Source organism: Amphiprion ocellaris, chromosome 12, assembly GCF_022539595.1.
Source record: "Amphiprion ocellaris isolate individual 3 ecotype Okinawa chromosome 12, ASM2253959v1, whole genome shotgun sequence".
Taxonomy (NCBI): Eukaryota; Metazoa; Chordata; class Actinopteri; family Pomacentridae; genus Amphiprion; species Amphiprion ocellaris.
Genome location: NC_072777.1, coordinates 10,583,420 through 10,601,189, shown reverse-complemented (window position 1 = coordinate 10,601,189; position 17,770 = coordinate 10,583,420). Strand labels below are relative to the sequence as shown.

At 40.8% G+C, this 17,770-nt stretch overlaps 2 protein-coding genes across 4 annotated transcripts in view; both read left to right on the top strand.

Moving 5' to 3' along the window:
• Window positions 1-10,352, top strand: part of afg1lb (AFG1 like ATPase b) — a 35,036-nt gene extending 24,684 nt beyond the window's left edge. Inside the window, exons 10-13 of one of the 2 annotated variants that reach the window (XM_023287666.3) lie at window positions 930-1,030; window positions 1,989-2,129; window positions 6,505-6,612; window positions 7,672-10,352. In XM_023287666.3, the coding sequence (XP_023143434.2) occupies window positions 930-1,030; window positions 1,989-2,129; window positions 6,505-6,612; window positions 7,672-7,818 (497 nt within the window). In that variant the 3' untranslated portion in view covers window positions 7,819-10,352. Of the gene's footprint in view, window positions 1-929; window positions 1,031-1,988; window positions 2,130-3,399; window positions 5,313-6,504; window positions 6,613-7,671 lie in introns of those variants that run through there. The other variant, XM_055015767.1, reaches the window with a different exon arrangement.
• A 2,325-nt stretch (window positions 10,353-12,677) lies between these two features.
• Window positions 12,678-17,770, top strand: part of foxo3b (forkhead box O3b) — a 45,325-nt gene continuing 40,232 nt past the window's right edge. The window contains exons 1-2 of one of the 2 annotated variants that reach the window (XM_035955999.2): window positions 12,678-12,925; window positions 13,328-13,919. In XM_035955999.2, the coding sequence (XP_035811892.2) occupies window positions 13,362-13,919 (558 nt within the window). In that variant the 5' untranslated portion in view covers window positions 12,678-12,925; window positions 13,328-13,361. Of the gene's footprint in view, window positions 12,926-13,191; window positions 13,920-17,770 lie in introns of both variants that reach the window. The other variant, XM_023287664.3, reaches the window with a different exon arrangement.

Below are 17,770 nucleotides of genomic sequence, written 5' to 3'. Positions count from 1 at the left end.
TGATGTGATTTTCAGTTTAAATTTGATTTTCAGATTGAACAGCACGTCACAGATGAGTAGGTCATGGATTGCTGGGCAGCTCTAATGTGATCACCCGGTTTTTACAGTTTCCAGCTCTGATAAATGGTGTAATTTTGTTGATTTTGTAAAGACAACATTCCTCTCAAACCCACAGGCAGCCTCTCAGAAGGTTCTGAAGGATAAGACTGACAATATACACAATATATTCTTTACTTTCACTAACATCAGTAGATCCAGTGAAAGTCTAAAATCAATAGTTTGTACGTTAGTGTTTTTAGTTTACATTTTTAGCAACCAGATGTCTGTACAACAACGGAGCACTGTAGCCCAGAAAAATAGAGCAATACTTGTTAGAATAAATACATTAATAATTTGCAATTGTTAATGAAGTACTTCATAATAGTAAAAATATTAAACATCAGCTGGTTTATCATTTATAAAATATAGTATCATAATTCCACATTTAAAGGAACTAGTCAAAGCTGCCAGATTTGTTTGTATATTATTGATTATTACAGGTAAAAGTAGTTGTTGTTTTTTTATCCACAGATTTAAGAAATCCGGTTTAAAAGTGACATAGTATCACAAAATAACATTTGTAGACACATGTAGAAATGTTTGATTCGAAACGTCATTATGCATATAAGCATAACGTAGTGTTTTTAAAATTATGTTGTCATACAAAGACAATAATATTTTCACTTTTCAAAATCTATATTGCAAAAGGATTGACAAATGCAGCAAGTAAAAAAGAGTTACTTCTTAACAAAAAATTTGTTTCTGTACTGTAGCAATGCAGCACATTTCTTTAAAGATTTGTTTCAACGTAAAGATTCAGTTTAAGTTGTGATAATAAAAACTGCATAACATGAGAATCACTGATATTGTTTCTGTGCGTGTTTCCATAGTTACAGGTCCTCGGGTGCTTTCTGTGCTGGGCAGAGATGTGACTCTAGCAAAGACCTGCGGCTCCGTCGCTGACTGTACTTTTGAAGAGCTGTGTGGTCGAGTGAGTGTTGTTCACATCATTTTCTCTATAAATATCCATTTACTTCATCGCAGCCACGTTGTACATGTAAAAGCACCACAACGTAATGACAATTACTTTCTTTCGGCTATATAGAGATAAAAATGTTTACAAAGTGCGAAACAAAGAGTAAATTAAATCCAGCTTGTCTCAGTTTTGAACCGTTTCTTTAACAAAATGCAGTTATTATACCGACATGGAAAAGAGTTTTACAATTTTCTCCCTTTTGAAACAGCTTAATATTATAGAGTAGAATGAAATATATGGAATAACATCTGGCCAAACTCAAAGTGCAGACATCCTTCTGTTCTCTTTTTGACTCGCACATACAGAACGCTCTCACACGAACAAAATCCACTCACCACTAATCAAAACTCCTCCAATTCAAAGCGTTTCTCTTGTCTCTTTATTGCCTCTATGCTCTATTTCTTAACTCCTTTGTGTACTTATTGCCCAAGCCTTTGACCTCCATCTTGGTCCTATTTTGTGCTCAATGTCAGAAAGCAAGCCTATTGACGGTTTTCTGATTAGTTGAGCCCACTGTGCCTCGAATAAAGCAGTTTGCTGCAGCAATCTGCAGTGTGTGAAAAGTCTCAACCCTGATGGACAGCGGTGAGTTTTAGAAGGCATCTGAGCTTCAAGGCTTCCTCTGAGAGATGTTGGCATGTTCTCGTTAATGTTGAGAGCAATCAAACTGAATGGCAAAGAACCAAGGACAGGGACTAAAATGACATCAACAAGAGTCTTTTTGCACAACATGCTCTCGATGCACAATTGTCTTTTTTTTTTTCAGGCCAAGTGTGCAGAGTGGAAAACTCATTGTGTGTGTTTAGGAGGCAGCTGTTCAAAAGGGCAACATGGAAAAGAATTGCTCTAATGTGTGGTTCATTCAGAAATTCTGACTTTGTTTCAGTGTGTGTCCTGCTCTGCTGTTCTGCAGGCTCTGGGTGCCAGTGATTACCTGGAGATGGCTCGGCTCTTTGACACCGTATTCATCCGCCATGTTCCCCTGCTCACTCTGAGTCTGAAGGACCAGGCCAGACGCTTCACCACCCTCATAGACAACTTCTATGACAACAAGGTTTGTAGCTTAAAAAAATAGGGAGGCCTCATACCACACATTACATTGTGAAAAAAATGTTTGTTTGTTTTTTTTAAGCAATTTGCTGGGTTTTTTTGCTTTTTTTTTTTTTTAACAGATATCCCATTTTGTCAGATGTAGCTAGTAAAATCACAGAAAAATTTATTAATTTACATGTTATCTGTTAATCAGGTGAATAATGATAAAATGATTTTAAACAATCCATGTTTTTAATTTGTTCTTTTACAATGTTTCACAGTAAAATCGCACTTTTTTGCTGTATTTTTTGTATTTAAATCAGCCAAAAATCTAATTATTTCACAGATATTTGGTATTTAAAAAAAATAATATGTATGTTACAGCTTTAAAAATAGTTATTTTACAGATTTTTCTGTTTAACTAAATTACAGATAATACCTAGTAAAATCACAGAATAAAATATTAATTTACAAGTTATCTGTTAAACAGGCGAACACTTGAAATGATAATAAAATGATAAAATATCACAGAATAAAGTATTAATTTACAAGTTATCTGTTAAACAGGCGAACACTTGAAATGATAATAAAATGATAAAATAATCTATGTTTTTAATTTGTTCTTTTACAATGTTTACCTGTAAAGTTGCACTTTTTTGCTGTATTTTTTGTATTTAAATCAGCCAGAAATATAATTATTTTACAGATATTTGCTGTTATTTAAAATAGATAAGATGTAAAAATTATTTTACGGATTTTTCCTGTTTAATTAGATTACAGATAATACCTAGTAAAATCACAGAAAAAAACATCAATTTGCATATTGACTGTAAAAAAGATAACAATAATAAAAATAAAATTGTACATTATGTAAACATCAAAAATGTTCTAATAATAATTTGTTCATTCACAATATTTGACCATGAAACTACACTGTTTGTCTTAATTTAAATTCACTGAAAATATTTTCGAACGTTTTTGAACGTTGCAGTATTCCATAATTTTTTAGCATATATTTTCTGACACCTTTGCTGCCAGATTTTCCCTATTTGTTTCGGGATTTTTTTGTTTTGTTTTTTTCGTGGGATATTTTTTACAGTGCATTTTTAAGTTCTTTATTTTTACGTGTTTTCTGCCTTTAACTATTACTTCATTACACAACCTATTACCTGACGTTCCCATTATCCCCCTAACATGTACCACACCAGAAAAGTATACGTTATAGTTGGACGTCTCATTCCAAACCCAGAAGTTTTGTTCTGCTGCTACAACAGACTCCACTCTGCTTTTAGGACCTTACACAGGAGGTTTGAACCTGGCTGAACAAATTTGTCCCCACTGAGGATCATTACTGAGGTCAGACATTGATGGTGGGTGATAATAAATGGCTTCACACCAGGAATCGCTCCTATTCAACCACAGGAGCATTAAAAAGGTCAGCACTGATGTTGGGTGATGAGAAATGGCTTTATGGTGGTGTTCCAGTTTATTCCAAGGACTGGACAGAGATGTAGTGAATGAAGCCCCTTTATACCAAACTCAGAAAACTATTTCTTTAAGGACTTTTCTTTAAACCTTTCTGGTTTAAAGAAAGGAGGCATTGTTGTGTTGTAACAGGAAAGAGCTTTTACCAAACTTCTGCCACAAAGTGTGAAGTAGAATATTAGAACTTAACAAACCCAAAATAGCCTCAGACCTCTGTGAGCTCTTTGTTTGCTCTACTGAGCTTCCTCCTGATCACATCTGGGAACAACTGTGTTGTTGATGCACTGCTGAAGCTCCGACAGCCTGATAATGGTAGTGCAGCCTGACTTTCTGCAACCTTAAATATTTCATCATCTTACGCTTGTGAGCAGTCTGCACTCCCTCCTTCAAGGCGATGGTGAGATCCAGGAGAAGAGTGGTCTTGGCAGCTGCAAACCAGAGAATTATGCATATATGATGAAGTCCTGATGATCTCTGGAGGGAGTTAAAGCTGTATATTGAGGGCGACTCTCGTGTTTCAGTCCTTGGTGGAAAAAGGAGCCTTTATATGCCTTGTGTCTTAATCTGAAGCTGTTTCCAGGCTTCAAGAATTAGACAAGGTGCTTGTAAGCATGGGATGGTTGTTGTTCATGAGCTGATTGCAGATCCATCTGGTGATTCTTGGGGTTTGCAGTTTTGCACTTTAGCAGGATGTGTTGGATGCCTGCACTGGTGGATGGAGGCTTTAGGGGCAGCTAGCACACACAGCTTTATCTCAGGACTGTCAGCCCAAACCCATCTACTCCCCTGCTGTCTCCATCATCATCGTCAACTTCATCATCAACTTCATCAGCACTGTCCACCCTGACCACCTGTTTAGAGGGGACAAAAGCCTGGATGAGGCAAAACTTCTTCCAACTAAACAGCTCCAAAACTGAAGCCATTCTTGTCAGCACCCCTCATCAGATCCGATCATCTTCCGTAACCACCATCACCTTTTCCGAACAAGACATTCCCCTCTCTTCAGGAGTTACCAACCTTGATGTGAGCCTGGACCCTCACCTGACATTCAACAACCACATCAAACATCTGTGCACGTCTTCGTTTTTCCCCCTCAGAAATCTTGAGAAACTCCATCCCACACTCACCCTTTCTGATGCAGAGAAACTCATCTATGCCTTTGTCTCCTCCAAGCTGGACTATTGCAACACACTTCTCATTAGGGTCCCTAGCAAGAGCTTGCAAAAGCTCCAGTATATTCAAAACAGCGCTGCTAGGATCCCGATGAGAATGCGGAAGCAACGCCATATCACACCCATCCTCCATTCACTCCACTGGCTCTCCATATCCTCCAGAATTCACTACAAAATCACTCTTTTTACTCATCAGTGCATTCATGGCAATACTCCGGAATACTTCAAAGAGCTCATCTGTCATAAATCATGAAAAGAAACCTCCGCACCAACAACTGTCACCTCCTCCGCCTGCCCAGAACCAAACTCTGGACCATAGGAGACAGAGCCTTCCACTCAGCTGCCCTTCGCATAGGGAACTCCCTCCCTGACCACCTGAGAGCTCCACAGACAGTGGACGTTTTTAAAAAAGGCCTAAGGACCTTTATTTTCAACAAAGCTTTTAATTAAATGTGCCCCTGAATGTTTCAGTTTCTTATTGTTATTTTACCTGATTGTTTTGTTTTTATCCTTTTTATATCTTCAATGTAGCACTTTGAGATTTTGCCTAAATGAAAAGTGCAAATAAAATGTATTATTATTATTATTATTATTATTATTATTATTATTATTATTATTATTATTATTATTATTATTATTATTATTATTATTATTATTATTATTATTATTATTATTATTATTATTATTATTATTATAGCTTCTGTAAATCCTGAAACACTGCTCTGTCTTTTCCACATCTGTCACAGCTATGAGTTTCCATTGTTTTCTTATTGGACAAAGAAATGTGTTGCTTTTCATTAGCTAAACCCCAGGTCACTGGGTTTGCACCTTGCGAACAATCTCCACATGTTGCAGCCTGCTCATGGCTACGTCTGCCACTTCCCAGGTATTTGGACAGGGACATCTTTGAGCACTAGTCTTGACTTCTTCTGCTTGTAGTCCGGGGTGATACCTGGAACCAGCAGCTGGAGCTCCCAATAAAGAGACCCGTGTCAGTCGTACAACACGGTAGTTTTCAGATGTAACGCTTCTCTTCTTTTTGCTGCATGCTGGTTAGGGAATTGCACAGCTTCTGTGTCCCTTGGCACAGTGTGAAGGGATAACACTACACCTCACTGACACAGGTTGATTCTAGGCAACCCCTCTAAGAGTTTATTCAGTGCTGCTTTTCCAGTCTGATGACCAGATAGCTCTGACAGCTCAGAGAAGACAGCGTAGCAGAAGTTTCATTCTATGTATTATTCGCCGTTGAAGTGAAATGAAATGAAATGCAATTTATACCAGATTGGAATTTTTACTTTCAATCTGATGTGTCAGCGTTTGGGAACAAAAGTGTCCATGGATATGGTAGCTTTGAAACTGCAAACAGTAAATCCATTCACTTTTGCAAAAAGTAATTACAGAACTGCATTACCACTCAGCACTGTGCCAGCCTCATCAGCGCTCACCTCATATGCACTGTAATTTTATCAATAAATACTTTATTATGTCAAAGAGACAGTATGATTCAGTAATAAAAAAAGAAGTCAATATGCACTTAAATCATCTCAGGGATGCAATAAAACACCTCATATTGGCCAGAAATATGAGTACTGTAGTTTTAGGCAATGAATGAATGACTGGTTAACCACTTCCACTTATTATTGATCGCAGCAAACGGACACTTAATCATTAATGATACACAGGAGGAAGTCATCTCTATGAGCAAACTGGACATTCACATGTCTTTTTTTGGCCCAGGTGAGAGTTGTACTGCTGGCAGCGGTGCCTTTAGAGCGACTGTTCATCCACAGTGGAGGAGACGATGAGAGAGATCGACAGCTGCTGGATGATCTGGGCCTCAGCGGGGTGAGAAAACATCTCATTTACACGTCACCGTTTTATTTGCTTTTTTGTTGCAATAACAAGCCACTTTGCTATACCCACTCATGTTCTTGTGAGTCATTTTTGCGTGAACTCCAAGCAGTTTCTGGGTGTTTTTTGCTCCCGTCATATTTTCACTCACTGTGGGCTAATTTCCCACTGCCATATAAAGTCCTGCAACTCTATGGAAACAACACAAACATGGCTAGAAATAGAGAGAACTCAGAAATGTCTTGTCACACTTTCAATGCAATAAAGCAAAAAAAAGCAGAAAAAATTACAGAATTTAAATTTCTTACATTAATTATTTGGCAAAAACCTAAATAAAACCTGGAATCACAGTGTGCAGCATTTTCTTGTACCCACACGTGTTACCAACACTGGAAAAAAAAATGGGGATTCTACATATTATAGAAACTTCACTACTTACAACACAGCCTGCAGTTCAGTCCCTGAATTTATGTCATGTGACCATTAGTTGCATCTGAGGGTTTTTTTTGTATTTTTTAAAAAAAGTTCTTTAATGAGACATGTAGAATAAAGTGATTTTGATGAAATATCACAAATGTTAGCTTAGATTTTGGTACATTTTCCACACATGAGTAGTTCAAGGATCCTCGGGAAGTTAAAATGTCATGTTTTTTCAGTTTTTAGTTTCTCTCTGTGATAAATGGTGCAATCTTGGTGATTTCTTTAAAGACAAAATGCCTTTCAAAGCTGCTGTCAGGTTTTGGGGTTTAAATGATAAAAGGGAGGTGTGTTTTTCGAACAGGTTTGTTTTCAAAGATGCATTCTTTTTTTCTTTAATTGCTTCTGAATTTTTTTTTTTATTTATTTTTCTGGAAAGTTTCACTGAGAGAAAGATCCACTTTCTCAGGAATGCTGTTTTCACAGTGGCATAGTTACAGACAGAATTATTCTTCCAGACTGGGGATTTAATGGGTGACCTTTGGCTTACGAGGTAGCAGATCTAGCCTCTCTTCTCTCTTTTTTAGCTTAGATTTGAGTGTATTGGTTGCTAACTCTGGTGTTTGCTCTCTTCAGGAGGCAGCAGAGCGACTTAGTCTGTTCACAGCTGAGGAGGAGATCTTTGCCTTCCAGAGGACCGTGTCCAGACTGATGGGGATGCAGACTGAGTCGTACTGGGTGGAGGGAGACCGCAGTCACAGCAAGAAACACTCCAACACCTAACATCTGCTGCTGCCACGATAATCATCTACCTCCAGACAACACAGTACCTCACTAACTACTGACACTGCGTAAGAGATTTAGCAGAATTAGAAAAGTTCAAATCTAATTTGGGCAACCACAGTGAATTATTTGCAGGAAATAAACAACCCTTAACTCCACAGCAAATCTATAACAAGGCAAAGCTAAGCACGAAGGCCGTTTGCCTTTGGGTATGACTACTCCTCATCTTCCATGAGTGCTGCGCTTTTTTTATTTGCTCCGTTTTTCTATGAGGTGTGCTCTCTCCCCCTTGTGGACTATTTGATTGAAAGAATATGTAAATCTCTTCACCGTGTGTGAACCACAAGGCAAACAGGTGCTCACTTCAGAGAGAAGAGGAGACCAAGTGTCCCTCACTGCAGTAGTTTGCTGCCCTCTAGTGGGTGGATCTGAAAATGGAAATACTCTCAACCTGGCCAGGTTTTTATGAAATATTGTCAGTCTTTGTTCAGTTTTCAATTTAACTTGCTGTGGGGAAAATCTGGTGAAGGCTAAAAAATGTTATGCATGACCAAATTCAAAGTTTATATCCAGGGAAATGTTGAAGTGTCTTTATGGTAAACTCAGTAGCTGTTAGACTCTTATTAGTTTATTCTAAGTCTGAATTTGTAACCAAGTAGAATCTCCTGAGCCTCTATTTCTAACGCTGTACTTTGTGGCTGTTGGGTGGAGAAATTTGTCTTGCATTCTTGCATGTAATGGCATACAAAACTACCAACTAAAAACTGTGACAAAATATTGCCATATTTGAATTTTCGAATTTGTTGAGACAAACAAGCCAGGTTTCTAAAATTATAGTGCGATTAGCAGTAGTTGAATCAGATATTTAAAAAATAAGCACTCACAGAAAAGGGAGGTGTACAAAGAAATCTAAAAGAATTAATTTTACGTGCAACAACTTGCAAGTGTTCTCTTTTAGTCGCTTTAATGATGGGGTTTTTTTTGGTCTATTTTTGTACATGAATTAAATGTAGCATTCATTTACATGTAGGAAACCGCTTCCATTTTTTTGTAAAATGTAACACTAAAATGGCTAAAATGGAACAGGCATCACGGAAAATACATATATTTTGCATAATTTGAATAGAGCCAATAATTCCTGCAGTTGAGGTATTTTATGATTTTACCCCACATTCAAACGGAAAAACTAACATCTTGAAGTACAAAATGACCTCAGCACTAAAGATGTAATATACTATATGTTAAAGGAAAGTGGAAAAATACATTTATACTTGACCAGCTACACCTTTTCCATCTATATTCTAGCTGTATGTAACTGCAGATGGAACTCGTACTGGCTGTGGTGTTTTGTAACTCCCTCCTGTTGGCCTGTAGGTGGCAGCAGAGGGCAACAATTCTTCAAGGTTTATTATTGTGTCCATTTAATGATGAGGTCATCCTAGTGCACCACTCCAGCCTGGACCTGCCCGCTCACACAGCTACTCCACTATCTCATCCACGAGCATTATATAAGATTCTGTTTTTCTACCAACCAGCAAGCATCAATGGACAAAGTCAAAAACACCGGAGTAAATGCAAAATGTCATTAGATCTAACGGACGGTTCAAGCATTTTGGTGTGTGCAAAGATCCTCTCACATGACATGTTGCATAAATATGCTTGAGTCAGTAGCCAGGCTCAGAGTCGATCCTGCTATATCTTTTAATTAAATAAAAAATCAATCAATGCCGAGGCACCTAATCCAATCAGAGCTTCATGCCATTTGGGGCAAACATCAGCCACAAACAGAGATGGGCGCCGGCTTTGTGATTGTCTTAATTGGATGATTCACGCTGGCTTAGAGGAGGAATCGTCGTCTCCGTACTCTCCGGACCACAGTTATGATGCCCAGTGCTGACAAAGGGAAAACCGGAAGCAGCTTTTGCATCTTCATTTTAATTGCTTAAGAGGAAGACACAAACATTACACCTGTGTGGTCCACACCTCCTTGATAAAACACAAAACATGCTAAAATGCCTAAAACGTGTATTCAATTTACTGTATGTTTAAAAGGTAGCAAGAATTTGATGTCAGAAGGTCCGGAAAATGAGTTTTGAGAGAGCACAGTTGCACATTGTCCTGATACAGTTGTTTAATCAGGTTTTCACTGGATTATACAGAGTCGTTGGTTAGAATGTGTCCTCAGTCAAACAGAAAAGGTGTAAAAATGTGAAAGACTTTGGTCTGTGTGTGTATTTTCAGACTTGGGTGTATGGCCGTGTCCTTGTGCTGCACTATTGTGGCCTTCAAAAGGGGCATTTAGGGTGAAGCGGGTTTATCTTTGGTGCAGAATAAATTGGAACCTTGCCAAAGATGCCATAGCCGAGTTTGTAAGGAGCACATCTGATGAGATATAGATCAACACATATCTAAATAAACTTGTTAGAACATGTATAATGCTATAGTGTAGTAGACAACTATTGCAGCATACTATTCTCAGTGTGCAGGTTTGCCACATGATGAAGCAAATAAAAGTCAATATTTAGTTATTTGAATAGTCTCTTCAGCTGATTTCAGTTAAAGGGGACAGTGGATAAATGTTCAGAATGCACTCAAGAAAAGGCTTGAAGTTCTCTTTAAGAACTGGAAACCTGTAGAGAGCAGAGAGGGTAGTTTAGGACATCAGCATGTGTTAGCGCTGAATTAGTAAAATATATAATAGAAAAGTCAGATTTATGTGGACTGGTCATGAAGTCGTTTTTTTTTTTTTTTTTTTTAAACAGCTGGTTAACAAGTCAGACATAACTGAATGATCACCAACTGCAAATGCAAACAAAATGATGCTGACATTCCTCTGTAAGGGTACTAAGCATTTACTTCATTCAGATCTTCTGTATAGACACAGAATCGCCTTTATCTCACTGTGATACAGCTGGTCACTGTACATCACATTCCTCTGCATACAGACACAAACTCAGACTTCCTCACCTCCCGCTGTACATCCAGCAGAGCAGTTAACTCTATAGTTCTCTGCGGGAGCCAAACTGCTGCATCAGGTATTCTCTTTGATGCAAAGGGGAACAAAAACCATCCCAGTATGTGTGTACGTGCAGGACGGCTATCTCCTGTAATCCTGTACAGTAAAGACTCCAGACTGCTGCTGCTGCTGTAAATGAGCGTGATTGCGGCAATCTGTCTGCTGAAATGTGTGTCAATGAGCGCCGTCAAACAATAGTATTCATTCTTGTTCTTCAACCTTGATGATTGTGAGTACTGAGACATAAAGAGTCATAAACACTGTGACTGACACCATAAAAATATAATTCATATGAATCAAACAGCTCACAGTGACAGAAAGGCAGTAAGATTATTATGTCAAAATGTATATGCAGAATTCATAACAAAGCCATCCTGCAAGACTTAAGTGAGATGTTGTTATGGTCAGACGTGAACGCGCATTCCTGCACAGAAACAGCGAGCACGCGCGACGCGCACGGCAGCCCTCGGTGAGACAAAGAAGACGAGGCTGTTTTGATCCAGTCAAGGTGGTGGAGGAGGAGGAAGAGGAGGAGGAGGAGGAGGAGGAAGAAGAGGAGGAGGAGGAGGAGGAAGAAGAGGAGGAGGAGGAGGAGGAAGAAGAGGAGGAGGGAGGTCCAGAGCATCACTTACAGGATGGAGGAGCTTCTTGGATTTCTGCCCTCATCTCTGGCCAATAAACCAGGTGACGTCATCCCGGACTACAGGAGCAGGGGGCGGGGCCTGGGCGCCGTGACAGGACGTGATTGACAACCTGCTTCCCTGATTAAAGGCACAATCAACCGCTGAACTCCGAGCTCCCCTCCAGATGCTTCATAATGATGAATGATAATGTTAATTAATACCTGACCCCTGGTGACAGATTACTGTCAGATTACACTGATATTATATTTACATTTGATAAATGTACATGATGACATGCCTGTTACATTGCTGCATCATGGCTTATATCTTTTAAAAGGTTTGGATGATGATCATTAATGCTAATGAGTTAATGATTTATACATTTTTAAAAATGTAAATGACTTGATTAGTCCATGCACAAACGACTTCTTTTAAATGAAGGTAGTGAATTTAGATCATTTTAATATTTTATTACATTTTATGAAAAAATAATCACTCTCCTGCGTTTATAAAATGGCATTATTCCATAAACATCACAACAAAAAAGCACATTAATTGATTTGTCAATACATAATGCTTTATAAAGTCGTAGTGTAAGTCATTTTTGAAGCAGATTTCAATGTGAATTACCATTTGGTGGGATTTCTGAGAAGTGAATTTAGGTAATTTTATAACATTTTATGAAAATAATCAATACACTGCGTTCCTAAAACGAAACCAATCTATAAACATCACAAAATAAATTAACTCCTCAGTGCACCAAAGAGTAATGAGCAGCTATCTTGACCACTGACAATGAGATTTGTTGTGTAAGTCACTGCTAATTTTTTGGGATATAATTAAAGGCAGTAAATTTTGGTATTTAAATGGTTTTTAAATATTTTATGACGTTTTATGAAAACAATATATTGCGCACATGTGCCTTTACTGACACTAAAAGGTGTCTTGTAACCTGTAAAAAAAAATGGCTGAGGCTAAAATTCTCTCTAAAATGAAAACATCACTAGATTTCAGTGTTTCTTTCCTGTCTTCTCATGTTGTGTCCATGTCATTTTGCGCACATCACCAACATGTCAGGACGTATTCCAGCCTCCACCTGCGCTGCAGTGTCTCTTTAAAAGGCGATCCCATGCGCAGGATCCAGGGGGCTGGCCCTTCATCGACTTACATGCGTGTGTGTACGTGTGTGTCCGTACGTACGTAAGTGTGTGTGTGTGTGTGTGTGTATGAGTGCGTGTGTGTGGAGCACTGAGTGGAGAGCAAATCGAGATACAGTAGTAACCCGGAGTGAGGTGGCAGTCTTATTCCACATCGACACTGACCTGCCCTGCGCTGCGCACATCCTCTCTGTCTCCAGAGCGCACTTGAGGAGTGAAAGAGTCAAGATGGCATCTGGAAGTGGACAATCCAGGATCTAGTCTATTTTATTTTCCTGCTTCCACGGAGCGCAAGTGACTGGCCGTGCAAGGTATTTCATTTAAAGTGTTCACATGGGAGGGGGGATTTGTTTCCCAGAGAAATGAGCGCTTTCTCCTCTGATTCAGATCCTCAGCAGGACGCGATCTCGCTCCTGTTCATGAATAAATGGAGTGAATCTCAGGGAGGGAGCAGCTTCATTTTAATCTCTTTTTAAGAAACGTTTTCATTGACAGATGTTGAAGTTGCTCACTGAGCCGCTGTGTGCTTTAACTAACCTCTAACCGAGCGTTTCTTCTGCGTTTCTGTCCTCAACAGGCTGATAACTAAGTTGCTCTCAGCCCTGTTGGGACTTCAGTGCTGTTGAATAGCAACAAAGGACGGGAGCGCGCATTCATGGGACGCGACTTTGACAGCTCTTCATTTCTGATCTTCTAACTTTATTACCTGGCAGCTGGGGGGGAGATAGTGACTGGACCTGGGGGATCATGGCCGAGGCTCCGCTCCCCGACGCGCTCCCGGACTTGGACGTGGCCATCGACCCGGACTTTGAGCCCAAGAAGCGGCCGAGATCTTGCACCTGGCCGCTGCCACGACCGGACTCTAGCGCCGTGAAACCGGAGAGCAACGACACAGATATCATCCCGGAGGAGGAGGACGACGAGGAGGACAATGCCACCGTTACGGCCATCGCTGTCAACGGCTCAGGTGTGGTGGCGGAGGACCAGAGCAGCAACAGCCCCCTTGCGGATGGAGCGCTCTCCTCCCCGGGCCAGGACAGCGGAGGCTCCCCGCTCTCCACGCACTCCCCGACGGCCACCTCCGGAGTCCTGACCCCCAGCAGCCTGGCCGCCGCGCAGACCCCGAGGAAAGCGTCCTCTCGCCGGAACGCCTGGGGGAACCTCTCCTACGCAGACCTGATCACCAAAGCCATCGAGAGCGCGCCAGACAAGAGACTGACCCTGTCCCAGATCTACGACTGGATGGTCAGATCCATCCCATACTTCAAGGACAAAGGTGACAGCAACAGCTCTGCAGGATGGAAGGTAAGAGTCCAGCACCTCCACCTCCCAGCAGCCACTCAGCCCCCCTCCTTCCTCCATCAAAACAAAAACAAAAAAGCATGTGGCTTGTAAACCCACTGACGCACACACGCAGAAAGACACTCACACGCACACAATTACGCCACCGCTGTCGAGCCTTTTACGAGCATCTATTTGCAAAGTCTGGCTCTCATTACAGTCCGCGTCTCATTATCATACTAATGGAAATTACAGAGCAGGCAGAAAACAGCAGAAAAAATCTGAAAATTTGTCTTTTTAATAACCTCTACGTACAAATCCCGTACTGCATTTTATTAGGCTTGATAAGGTTTGGAGAATGCAGTCTGCAGCAGATGCATGTTCATGTAGTGTTTAATTTCATGCACGATCCTTCTTTGATGGCTGGAAGTGGAGCAAGCAGACGTTGTAACCGGTTTGTCTGGAAACACAGTAGCCTATTTTTGACTTATGCAATCCTGTTTAAGACTCAGAGAATGATACAATTACATAAGACAGTTCCTGAACGGCAGCTAATCCAGTAATGGGCCAATAAGGAGCCGAATGTAAACAGAATAATGTTGCAGAGAAAACATGCAACACCTGAGAGGACCTCTGCTTTCTGTGCAACCTTCACTGTGACTCTGTGGTTCAGTGCAGTCTTCAGTCTCTCTGTGGTTGAGAGATTAAGACATTATGGTTCTATCACTTCATGTTGTGGTGCTTTTTTTTTCCAATTTAAAAGCAAAATTCCATCCTGCTACTGTAACCGCAGCGCATCACCCTGTTTCCCATTTGTTATGTAAACCTTGGCAGGAAGCTGCCAGTCTCCTGGGTCAGGTAAGCAACTGCCAAGGTTGCTGTTCCTGCCATGGGGGAATTACATAACGGCCGGGTTGCCCTGCGTCTCGACGATCCGTTAAGGGTAAAGCTTCTTTTTTAAAGGCATCAATCTGGTCACCCAAAAGACATATGGGGCCGGTGAAAGAGAGTCAGAGCAAAGGAGGAAGGCACAAAAGGTCAAAGAGCAGAGATTAACACCCATTAGAAGCTGAAAGACCAGTCTCATGGGGTGTGGAGCCTATAGGCCATATTCTGTCAGGGCTTCTCAAGTTTTGCTATGTGATATGCTCCAGTGAAGAGCAGAAGGAGGCTGTGTGTGAGTGTGTGTGTGTGTGTGTGTGTGTGTGTGTGTGTGTGTGAGAGTGTGTGTGTGTGTGTGTGTGTGGCCCCGCTAAGTCAAGGCCAGGTTCACCGTCACCATGCAGGGTTGTTACTCCTGGAATTTCGGGCATGAGGGCCAGGCTGTCAGTGGTTTAGTGTTACACATGGGCTGTCAGTAAATCTTGGCTGCAGCTCTCGGCCAGAGGCTTCGTTAGTTTTCTTGTAAGACAGTTGCTTCTCCCGCAAACATATAGTCGTGACACCACATATCACAAATCAGTGGAGTTTAGATGAACTTCATTTACGGCAGCCGTTCTTCAGGAGCTTCACAGTCAGGTTTTCAGAACACTACCTCCGTACGGCAACTTTTTGGAGCCCCTTCTCCCCTCATGTCACTCTCAGAGACTCTTAGGTTTCACCTCCACACAGAGCTGGGCCTGAACACCTACAGTTTCATGCGGCCGGGGCACCTTTGTTGAGGAGATTTGCTGAGCAAATCCTAGTAATCCCCCTGGGTTTCTCTCCCAGGTTCCCACCTACGTCACTCTGCTTCATATCTTTGTTGGCTAACCATCAGCCCTGATAAAAGTAGCTTAAGACAGCCAACAATAACACTTTTATCACCTTAGGTTGTCTTTGCCCAAGGAAAGCCACTAGATATGCTTTTAATAGAAACATTACTGTTTGGCTATTACTTGTTCTTACACAATGAAGAACACAACTCACTATACGCCAACCATGATCTCACCTGGACTGTCAGGTGTCTGTCTACCTTTTATAGTCTCAATATCCAGTCTCAGTACTTTATTTGTACAGAATTAAATAAGCCTGTTGTTTTGCAAACACCTGACCTGTCTGCTTAAATTGATAATCTTGTTGGCTTACTTTTGATTAGATATTCCCTGATGTAAACTGCAAGTTTTGCCAGTTTTATTCTGGCTGTGTTCTTGTACAGCTGCTTGCCTTTAAACAACACTAAACAGCATTTTTTTTTCAATGAAGGAAGAGGAAATCAAGTACATATTTTGGAGAACAAGTACATATTTCTATAATAGGACATAATAAGTAACATATTCATACTGACATTCACATATTTTATCTTTTATCACGTCAGTTAGACAGGTCAGTAGATTTTCCAGGAATCTGTATTCTGAAATACATATGTTCTTAGAAATACGATCGAGTCAAGTTATTTCCTGAGTATGTTAGGAGTTTGTCAGCTCAAGTGTTGGGACTTTTTTTTTTTTTCCCTTGGTGCCACACTCTGTAACGGTATGTGTTGGAGCTTTTCAGCAAGAGTTCTGTCCTGGAGGGGCAGGTCTGGTTCAGAGGTGCTGAAATGTGTGCTGCTGAGAGAAGCTTTGCTCTGGTGGGGGAGTGATGGGCGGCATCTTAAAATAGCACTTGTAAACACACACACAGAGCACATTGAGTGTGTGTGTGTGTCTTTACATAAAGGAAAGATTAGGAGCACTTGTGTGTATTTGCTTGAAGTTCCAAAGGGAAGTGTGTGTGTGTGTGTGTGTGTGTGTGTGTGTGTGTGTGTGTGTGTGTGTGTGTGTGTGTGCGCGTGTGCGCGTGTGTGTGTGTGCAAGTGTTCCTGACTGCACTGAACTCTGTACTCTAGTGTTACTTAACCCCGCTGTAACAGTCTCACTGTTCCCAATAGCTACTCATCACGGACCAAGACCTGGTTATGTCACATTTAAGGTTAGGAGGTTTTAACTGCTACACATAGCTACATATGTGGCACGTACAGTTCTCACCATTTCAGATAACGCTTAAATTCTCATGTGTGTCTTTAATCCCACCATACATTCTTGCAGAGACATGCACCGACATGCTCAGACATGTGCCTTCGTCTGGTCATGTTCATGCTCAACACCATTTCTGACTGTAAGTCTCTGCTGTCTTAATCCATACAGGCATCTGAAATAAGTTATTAGAATTATGTCATTCGATTTCTTGTAATTGTAAAACCTCCAGGTCTGCAACAAGTAGCTGTCAACATGATGTCATGCATATTAGTCTTAAAGTTCTTAGGTAATTGATGGCTATTTGCAGGTGCTTCATGATCAACTGAAACCACGAGAGCGTGAGTCACAACCACCAGGAGTTAAACGTATCTTTTCTCATCTTATCTCTTGCTCCACAATGCGGTGGAAAAAAAACTGGTTCATCAGTGGAACAACCGTCACACACGCACAGATACAAATAGGCTCCCGAGCCCCTCTTTACACGTTATCCCATCTGACTTTGTCTGGAGGCGTATGGAAAACAGCCCCTCACACAGGCCTGCATGTTGATTATCATTTTAATGGTCTAGCACGCTCAAAGGGTTGATTCTTTGGGGCTGAAATTATTTATTGTTCCTATCAGAGCAGGACAAAAGGGGAGGGTGTTCACACATGAAAAAAAGAAAAGCACATTAGGTCTTTCATTGCCTGCTCAGTGCAGAGTCGGGCGAGTTTTATCTGCGTGATAAGATCCCTGTGTAGGCCATGAATATTATTATCAAGACAAGGGCGGTAGTAGCTAGGGCCTACATGAGAGGACTGGCTATTAAGGAAGTTCTTATAATAAAAAGAAAAAAGATAGCTGGGAGGAAGCGGGGGGAGTCTGTGTGAGTATGAATGTGTGCAGAACGCAATCAGAAGTCCTTTCGGATGGAGCTGGCACAGTGCCACACTGGA